The following is a 10,063-nucleotide window of genomic DNA, read 5'->3' as shown; positions in this document are numbered from 1 at the left end:
AACAGCCGTTAATGTGTTGTTTAAATGCCTGGAGCAATAATAATAATAATAATAATAATAGTAAAAAAAAATACAACACATCTCATTTGTAGCACGCAAACACACGCTACCTCGGGAAATGAGATCATCCAAGAAGAAAGTGGTATAGGGGAAAGAAAATGAAAAGAAACGAAAAAGAGCAAATGCTTTAAGCAGTCTGTGCGGATGCAAGCACATATACCCATGTGAAATTACAATTCTTTATTTTAATAGTTTGGTATTTGTATGACCAGGATAGAATAGGGGAAAAAATATATATGTGCTTTAGAGAATTTCAGAGACAGTGGTAGGCAGAATAACCAATTTCCTCAATTTACAGCAAACTAAACAGCTGAACTCACTCCTGTTTGAATCCTCACATACATATATATATATATATAAAATATACATGAGTAGCAGTGCAACCCTTATAACACTTGAAACATCCTTCAATTATACTTACTGTGTTATTCTGACATCAGTATAATGCACCTTGTAGCTCATTTCATTATTTATTATGTATTTTTTTTAATTAGTTGTATTACATTTATCCATATTGATCTACAAGTGTGAAAGAAAAGAGTCCACCGGCTGCTTCATCATTCCACTCAAACCACTAGATGGTGTGCTTGTCTCTTCACACTTACAGCAGAGCAGATGCAACTGATGGATTGAGTGGGAAAGAGAGAGCGTCATATTGTCTTAAAGCATACTGTGTGTGCCACTCAGATTAGAAACATAAAAAAAAAAAAAACACAAGCTCACCGGGCTTTGAGTAAGATACTCTCGAATAATGCACTGCAATCACTATGAAAACAGACCATATGGAGCAGCTGAGCTGACGAGCCAACAACGCTGCACCGTTTGAAACTCCTTCTCGACAAAGAGCTCATTCAGACTGCTAAAGCACCCGGGGAGAGAAAAGAAATAAAACGCAATGCTCCGAATCTTTACCCGACTCATTCATATTGTGAAAAAAAAATTAAAAAAAATCTGGCTGCAAGCCATGCTGCCAAAAAAGCCGTTGAAATACAGATTAAATACAGAACAAGGGTGTTCATGTTCAGGTTCAAGGCTTTATAATTGGCAGACAGAGGCTATGGAAGACCTTCATCTGCTGGGTTTGCAGAGCTGCTGCTGGATATTTCAGTGCATTAATGTGGCAATCATGCCTGGTCTTGTGTCTCACCCTTCTTTGTCACTTTGTTAAACATTTATTCAGTAATTAGCATAGAGCCCGACATTATTTATTTCCCCGTCTTCCGTTTTGTGTCAATCTCTCCTTCAAATCACATTAACAGTTTCAGCTGTATGATAACATTTTTCTCACTGTGCTGTTTCTCACTCTGATATTTTCAAGACAGATATTTTGGGGTTATTTGTTTTATTCTGTTTGCCTGCATTCATCATTGCTGACGCCTATCTCAAAGAGGGATGCTTTCCCAGGCAACTAAAGGCTGACACAGAAAGAAAAAAAAAACTACAACACCAGCACTGGATGAGCCAAGGCATTATTTTAAGTAAAGAAGAAGAATGATAACACAAGACGCCCGAGATACATTTCTGCATTTCTTGCATTTGAGACTATGAAGCTTTTATATCATCGAGTCTTGGAGAGCCTCTCTCTGCTTCTCAAGGGCGAGATAAGAGCACACATTTCCCTCTGCTACTGTGTGTTTCTTTTTTCTTTTTTTCTCCCCTCCTCTCCTCTGCAGCAGATGGTAAAGAGAAAATCACTTTCTGCTGGGGGCAGGATGTGCCAGGGTCAAGGTTTAAGCTTTGAGGTCCACTCTGAACCTGGCTGATTTGACGGCACTATTTTGCATAGGCTGAGTCTAATCAAACATACCAGAAAGAGGAAGACAGGATTTGCGAAGCAGCTTGATACAAAGATACTGATTAGATTAGGGATTTTACTGAACAGCAGGCTGGAGCCGCATACTCCAGACTTATACATACAGGAAAATGCAGAAACAAACTGGAAAAAAAGAAAAAGATTTGCAGTGCACTCAAAGTGAGGGAAAAAGGTGTTAATATTGACATTCCAGAGGACCTCATTCGGCTAAACCTATGCAGGCTATTACTGTATGACGAGAGGCAATCAGCCGAAAAGGGCAAAAATAATTGTCTTCCAATTTAAATGAGTAAGCTGCACAGAAAGTCGGCGTGTTTACCTCTTTTGCTTTGACTAAATTGATCTCCGAGGACAATGACGAATGTTTGCGCGCAAGAATTATGGCTCCTTTGCCGAATGGAAGTCGATACTGGAAATAATAAGGCACTGTTGAAGTGTTAAAGTTATGTCAACACGCGGAAAAACAAGGGCTGCCTGAGAAAAAGAACATGTTCCCGGCACAATTACACCGTGGCTAAAAACAAATGCAGCCCGTGACATCACGCCGGCACGATAATGCGCCTTATTTAAAAGCTTCGTATGCAAACCATGAATCATCGACAGCTTATGCAGATGAACACTCTGGTTTATAGGTCGTATGTGATCCATTTACAATTGGGGACTTAGGGAAAAGAACTACATACACAATCGGAGCAGCCCATTCAACAAACAGGGCTGTTATATAACACCTTAAAACAATCAATGAAACATGAATATTTAAAAAGCTTTCCACATTAGAGGCTCTCTTCACAGTCGGACAGTTCAATTTGCAGGCGAAAAAAAGGCAAATTACTTTGAGGCCATTTGAGCCGCAGCGTAATATAAACATAACACCTAAGAGGGCCTGTTTAGAATCCCCTTTCCAACATATCTCAAATGTTCACGTGTGGGCGTATATATTTCTTACATGTTGCAGCCAAGCTGATGACTAGCCTTAGGACAAGATTGTGTGTAATGCCACGACGCCAAAGATGGTAATAGCTGCTTCATTTCCAACGTGTTTTTAATCACTTTCTTAACATCTGAGGAGGATCTCTGACTGAAGTCGTGCGGCTTCAGTTTCGCCCGTCCACATTCTTGCGGACTCCATCAGCCCACCTTCTGAGAAGCGAACCCCATGCAGGGCGTCCGAATCCATGGGGAACGTGCTGTGTGCCTCTGCAGAGTGAGTGAGCGAGCGAGCGAGCGAGCGAGTGGGAGTCAGTCAAAGCCCCGAGCACTTACAGGGAGGGAGGTGGAGGGTTGGGGCTAGCAGTGAGGAGGTGGCTGCTGGTAGGCAAAGCTAATTCACTGTGACAGAAATCAGAGCTGTCAGGACCACCATGACCAAGCAGCATGGACAGCATATATCCAGTCAAACCCACAGCCAAGGGAAAGGAGGGATGTCGGAGGCTCAGAAAGAAAAGGGTGGCATGTAGTCTGTGAGGCACTTAAGAGAGAGAAAGAGTGCGTCTGTGTCAATGTGTGGGGAAGGGGGGCAGCAACATCCATCCACTCAATAACACCAAAATAGAAACTATAAAGTAACGACGAGGCATGCAGATAAGAAAAGTCCCTCAAAGTCAGAAAGACCTTCACCACAAAAGCCTTTAGAATCCATAAGGATGAAGAGGGACATTTCCAAAAGTAAGAAACCCAACATCCAGACAGAGTAACACAAATTAAAAAATTAAATAACATCCAGCGATAAGTTTCAGTCCTCTGGGATTATTGGTGAAAGGTTACCGGATAACACAAGTAATATTCATGAGCAGGTCGCTAGGTTCTACTAATCTGTTAGTAAGCAAAATATTTTAAAATTTAATGGAATGCAATATTAATGGAAATTGCAGGAAAACTGATATTGTTGAGTGGCAGAGAGAGCGAGAGAAGGGCAGCCACCAGAATCATTACTTAATGATGAGAGAGGGAGACACAAGGCTTGTCTCTAAATGACACAGCCAAGGAGGAGGAGGGGGGGATTGTGGGAGATTAAGCGAGCTCCGTGCTGTTTGTTATACACTGCAAAGCACTGCAGGATGTTTGTTGAGCGACACTCTCTAGTGGGACGAGGAGCAAGAGCTGGTAAGAGGGACCTTAAACTTGGCTGAGGAGAAAGGCGAGAGCGGAGTATTATTCCTTGAGCGCCTCGGGGAGGAGGATCCAAGAAGAAGATAAGGATTAGGCAGCAATGTTGCGGGTACTCACTGACGGGATACAACTTCGAAAGAGAACATTCGCCGGGAAGTTGGAGTTTGGTGCCGTCGCAAAGCCGTTTATTTTGGATTTGTGGTTCGGATGTTTGGATTTTTTTTCTTATTTCATTTTTTTTTCTGGAGGAGCGAATGGGATTAACTAAGTGAGCCAAATTGCTCGCTTGTCTGGAAGTGGTGTGAACTTTTTGCCTTTCTGCTTTCAAATTTATAGAGACTTCACAAGCCAGTAGCTGTGACAATGTTCAACTTTAAATCGTACAGTAGCAACTGAGAAGAAACATCTTTTTCAGGTGAAGTATTTCCCTCTGTGCATGACATTTAAAACAAATCAATTAGTGGAATTGTTAGTCAAGAGGAAATTAATCAGCGACTATTTCGACTATGTTACTTTTTGAAAAGAAAATGTCTTTAATTCCTGTTTTTTAAATGCTTTGAGTTTTCAGTTTTTGCAGTAATAAAAATGTGAGTCATGCTGCAGTGATTAATCAGTTTATAAAACTAAATAGTCAACATATTAATCATTAAGAAAAATTGTCATTTGAATAATTACAGCGCACAAAAACAGTGTACTGTTTCTTACCACATGGAATAGCCTCACATTTTTTCTTATTTTAAAGCTAAGATTTTTTTCCAAGTGAAAAATGTGGTACTACAGTGAACCACTTTTAATCTCCTGCCCTAGATACTGAGGGTTCCTGTATGGCATTAACCTTGCAGTCATCTTATATAGCTCAAAGCTCGAAAAAAAGAATAGCTTTCTAATGTATCATGCTGTTTCTCATTTGATTCTTATCTAACCAGGGAGAGTTTGAGGGATTAGAAACCCTGAAGACTTTCAGAAATATGACCCGTGGAAAAAATCCAGGCCCTTTCCTGCTGCTGCTATGTCTCCTCCATCGCTCTGAGGAGTCCTGCCCATCTGTGTGCCTCTGTATATCTGACACAGCCAGCTGTAGCGCCAGTGGTCTGACCAAACTACCTCTGCTCCTGCCCTCCTTCTCTGTTACCCTCGACCTCAGCCACAACCATCTGTCCTGGCTGGGTCCAGGCAGCTTCAACAAGATGCCCAGACTGGAAAACCTCCGGATGGCCCACAATCAGATCAGCATCTTGAGTCATGGCGTGTTTCACAACGCCTCCAGCCTCAGGCACCTTGACCTGTCCTCCAACAAGCTCCATGTGGTGGAGCAGCACTACTTCCAAGGGCTGTGGAGGCTGGAGGAGCTTCTTCTCTTCAATAATAAGATCACACAGGTGGAGGCCGGCACGATGAGAGGTCTGAGCAGTTTAAAAAAGGTCTACTTCAGCCTCAATCAGATCACGCACTTCCCATTCTTCTCCATCCAAGATCACACTCATCCATTCCTGACCATGCTGGACCTCTCGTCTAACCGAATGTCCCGCCTGCCGTGGGAGGATGTGAAAGCTTTGCCCGGGCTGGTTCAGCGGGGGCTGTATCTACACAACAACTCTCTGATCTGTGACTGCTCCATGTACAGTGTGTTTTGGCACTGGGACCTCAGGGGTTACGACTCAATAAGGGACTTTACGGATGAGCATACCTGCACCATTTCTGGGGACCCACGAGCGTCTATCCGGTTTCTGCGACACAACCGGTTCTTCCGCAACTGCACTGTAGAAGAAGCAGTCTCGGAGCCCGTGACAGTTCTCCTCTCCAGCGTGTTGCTTCCAGAGGGAGAAACAGTGCGTCTAGACTGCCAAACATCTCTGAACAGCACAGACCTCTCATTTACATGGACCTCTCCCAGCAAGGGGTACATCACCCAGGCAAATACAAATGACACACTAATTAGCCTATTTGCTAATGGTACCTTGGAGATCCAGGAAGCCAGGGTCAATGACTCAGGTCTGTATGTGTGCACAGCTGTGGATATTAAACAGGCACTGAACGCAACTCGGGAGGTAAACGTGACGGTGCTGTTGCCTGCAGCCGAGTCATTCAACACCGGCTACACAACGTTGGTAGGCTGTATAGTGACTATGGTCCTCATCCTCATGTACCTTTACCTGACTCCATGTCGCTGCAGCTGCTGTAAACAGCCAAAACCTCCAGTCATCCCCATCGCAACCTACGACCCCAGCACCCTAACATCTGTTTTCTGCCCCTCCACGAGAGATCAGTCTAAAATCCACACTGATAGGCACGTAGCATTCATTGAGCCAATGACAAATGAAGGAGGGACAGAATGGAAGCCTGTAAGCTGATGCTGAACAAAGTCTTTTCTTTTTTCAAATGGAAACAGAAGACCTCTGGACAAAGGAAGATCCCTTACTCAGGAACTAGCGGCAAGATGTTATTTAGGTGTTAACGCTGTCAAAGAAAAAGAGAACTTAATGTTTCTTTCTTGACAGCCGTCTGCAGTTGAAAGACATCTTGAACAAAAAGAAAAAAAGCAATATCTGCTGTTCCAGTCTTGCTCCCTTCTGTCATACGGCCAGTAGTGAAAATTAAAGTTTTCACTGTGGTTTATTGCCCTCAGTGTACAGACATTGCCAAATCACGGCAGAGCCATTATGGACCCTAATAACTTTTCTGTGTACTCAGGTACACCAGTGGTGAGGGTGGGTACATTTCTTGTGTGATCAGAGAATGAATCTGGCTGACAAAGTGTTTAACTCCGAATCAAGTTCTCACAAAAACGCTGCAAGTATGCAAGGACTGTATGGTACCTTCGTTGAATTTAGGTGCTAGCGACAGACTCAAGCATTGCATTGGATGAAGAGGTGTTTAAATACGTATATAGCCTATATCTCCTGTAATATACCATAAGGACATAGCGCCTTTGAATTCTTTCCACCTTCTTCATATGTCAGTTTCCTAATCAGTCCTCACAGATCAGCGATATACTGTGCTGATGTACATACACTTTGAAGGCGATTGTTTTCGTATTATTTCTGTGCACAAGCTATAGCTTTCAGCAAACATTTAAAAATCTTATCTAGCAGAAAACAGAGGTGCATCCCCGCAGTGATAAATCATACATATACATATCTCATACAAACCTGTTGCATTAATCTGAGCTCTGCTTATCTGGCAAACAGTGAAAGTACAGAAATCGGGAGTGTCAACAAACCGAAAACACACCGAAATTGGACGGCTCTTCAAAGACGGCACCGCTTTGATCAAACACAGCGGAGCACTTTGAACACTGCAGAACAAACACAACCACTAAATCTGAACTGAAGTGACAAATTCTTCAAGCAGCTTTGACGCAAACCCCAAAGAGGGCCTTACTTTGTATAGCTTTGTTTGTATTTCAGCACTAACATGCCTCAAATGACAGAGTTACACACCGAAACAACAGAGATGAAAGATGCTGAAGAAGGAGCTGCATGCAGCGCCATGAAGGAACATAAGTGTGTGGGATGAGAACATGAAGTTGATGACACGAAAGACCAAAGACGGCATATGGGTGGCCGAGGTTGAAGCGTATTTAAAGCCCGGTGAGACAGACAGTAGCCTCAAAAGAAACAAATGAATTTCTTAAAGTCCACGCATCCACAGTGTTTTAAGATTGGAGCTTAATCTTAACGCAAACATTTGGTGGGACTAAAGATTGCATCAAGATTGAATAGGATTAAATGTAATCCCTCATATAATGTCAGAGCGAAGTCGTCAGTAACTCCACATCTCTAAAGGCAGAGCATGTCGCTGGAGCAGGGGCCTTTGATTATTTCTAAATCCTTAATTAAAACTTGACTCCTTTAAAGCCAGAGAAGACTAATATTGTTTTGCGACCTGAATTTAAATTTGCACACAGAAAAAGGGGCGGAAAACTGAAATCAAATGGGCAACCGTGCATGAAACTGCAGCAAGCTGGGTATCCGACAGCAATGAGTTTCATGACTATTAAACTCTCAGGGATTAAGTGAAAATCTGATGGACTACGAGGGCTCTGTATTGTAATGAACCACTACATATAATCCCGCTATTACTGACCTGTTATATTTAGCAAAGTTAAGCAAAGGTAAGCAACATTTAAAATCCCAAGATTACGCAACATGCTGCCATGTGCCCATGTGATGTAACGTACCATGTTTTTCAGAGGCCTAGACCTAGGGACATTAAATGGTGTGACGGGTTGGGAGGGGGTTAGGTTTTAGCAGATTACCACAAGGATAAAAACCAGGTGCTTTGTCAATTTCAGTGTTTTTAAATCCATCTAATCTGGTTCCACTCTCTGACAGAGCGCACACACAGCTGGTTTGGGAATTATTGTTTCTGATATGATTATCAGACAGGTTCAAACATTGAGGACCACTGATGATCCACGCATTTCATGAGGCTTTCTATTTCACAAAAAAGGTCCACAGGTGACCGTGGTTATGTAAGATCGCTGCCGATTTATGGAATCAGTGTAGGCAGCATGTCAGAGTTAGGATGAGTGAAGTCAGCATCCTGCTGCCATTTGGTATCCGGCTTTTTATTTTAACCCAGTGACAGCAAGTACTTCACCGATAATGAGAGGCCTCAACAGTGCATTTTGCAAATATATACATCCACATATATATATATATATATGTGGATGTATATATATATATATATATATATATATATATATGGATGTATATGGGTGTAAAAGCACAGTAAATTATTATTTTCCTCTATCAAACTGTTCTAGTTAAATTTAAACATGAGGACAAATTTAAAATCTGGTTTGTTTTAATAGTTTCTGTTTCATTAATGCTAACATTTACACACTGTTATATTGTCCTAATTACACTGCAAAATGAAAGTCTAATTTCTAGTCTACAGAGGAAGGTGCGAGACTATGTGGCTCAGTGTGTCTGCTTTCTGCAAACGATCCTCAGCCGCTCTAACAAATTACCCAGATGTAAAGGAAGCAGCCCTTGATGCTTGAAAAGATGCCCTCCTCCAAAGCAAAACACTCCATCGGGCTTCAATTAAAGCATGCACTTCCCTTTCCAGATTAATTGTTTTTCCTAGTTCGGCTGGGCTCCCAGGGATTCGAAATCATCTTAGTCAAGAATCTAATTACTGTGAAAGAGGAGTTTCACTCTGAATAGACCAAGTTGAATTGCTTTCACTAGTGCAAGGCTGCCTTGACAGTCAACACAGGCTATTACTGAACTGTCAAAACAGTCATCAGGCGAGAGTGGAGGCATCCTGCTGTGGCAGACACGTACGCATCTTTCAAATGCTGTGACAACCACATACACAAGCTCACTGGAAACCCGGTGTCACCTAAAACCCTTATTTTACACTAACAGGACACTTAACTTGGAATATAGTGCTTGAGAAGGACACAAAGTATTAATTTCAGAACAGTATGGGCTCTACAGCTATACTGTAGATCTTTTTTTAGAAGGTAGGTCGGATGCTTCCAAAAAAAGACCAAAACTAATGCAGACTGCAACACCACACAACAGGCTGTTCATCATGCCTCTGTGCTCAACATGAACGCAGGCCATGTTCTTTGTTTTTAAAGCAGAGCAAAGCGGGAATCAGGTCCCGGTGAGAGCACTGTGGGGAACGTAGCACTCGAATACTTCCTTAAACAAATCTAGAGGTCACATGTCACTGCAAATAAACAAATGAGTGTGCGCAGTGATAAACTCGGATCCAAGCCATACAGCACACTGGTAGCAGCCTCCTGACTCACCGTCTCTCTGGGGCTCTTATGTGCTTCAGTAAGTGGAATTTAGTTGGATATTATAGGATTTGACAAGCACAATGACTCAAAGTATTTTAAGTTTTTTATTGTGGCTCAGGACCACTTTCTTTTTTACAACATCTTGTCTTTTATTCTTCCTCAGTGTTCTGTTCTTGTAATTTCTCCCGTTTGCTTTACTGTATCATGTTGTACTGGTGGATCCCTTGTTATTATCTGTCACACTTGTCCACTAAAAGACAACCACAAACTCTGATGAAACTCCGGCTTTATTATTTCTATTAAAAAAATAGCTTTACTAT

At 42.2% G+C, this 10,063-nt stretch overlaps 1 protein-coding gene across 1 annotated transcript; it reads left to right on the top strand.

Moving 5' to 3' along the window:
* Positions 1-4,950: 4,950 nt before the first annotated feature.
* Positions 4,951-6,333, top strand: LOC311494050 (amphoterin-induced protein 3; the record flags this gene model as incomplete). Its single annotated transcript, XM_084552893.1, has 1 exon — positions 4,951-6,333. One exon carries the CDS (start codon positions 4,951-4,953, stop codon positions 6,331-6,333), a length of 1,383 nt encoding a protein of 460 aa, XP_084409019.1.
* Positions 6,334-10,063: the final 3,730 nt, after the last annotated feature.

This window comes from Chelon labrosus, assembly GCF_963514085.1.
Source record: "Chelon labrosus genome assembly, chromosome: 10".
NCBI lineage: Eukaryota > Metazoa > Chordata > Actinopteri > Mugiliformes > Mugilidae > Chelon > Chelon labrosus.
This window is presented reverse-complemented; position numbering and strand designations above follow the sequence as displayed.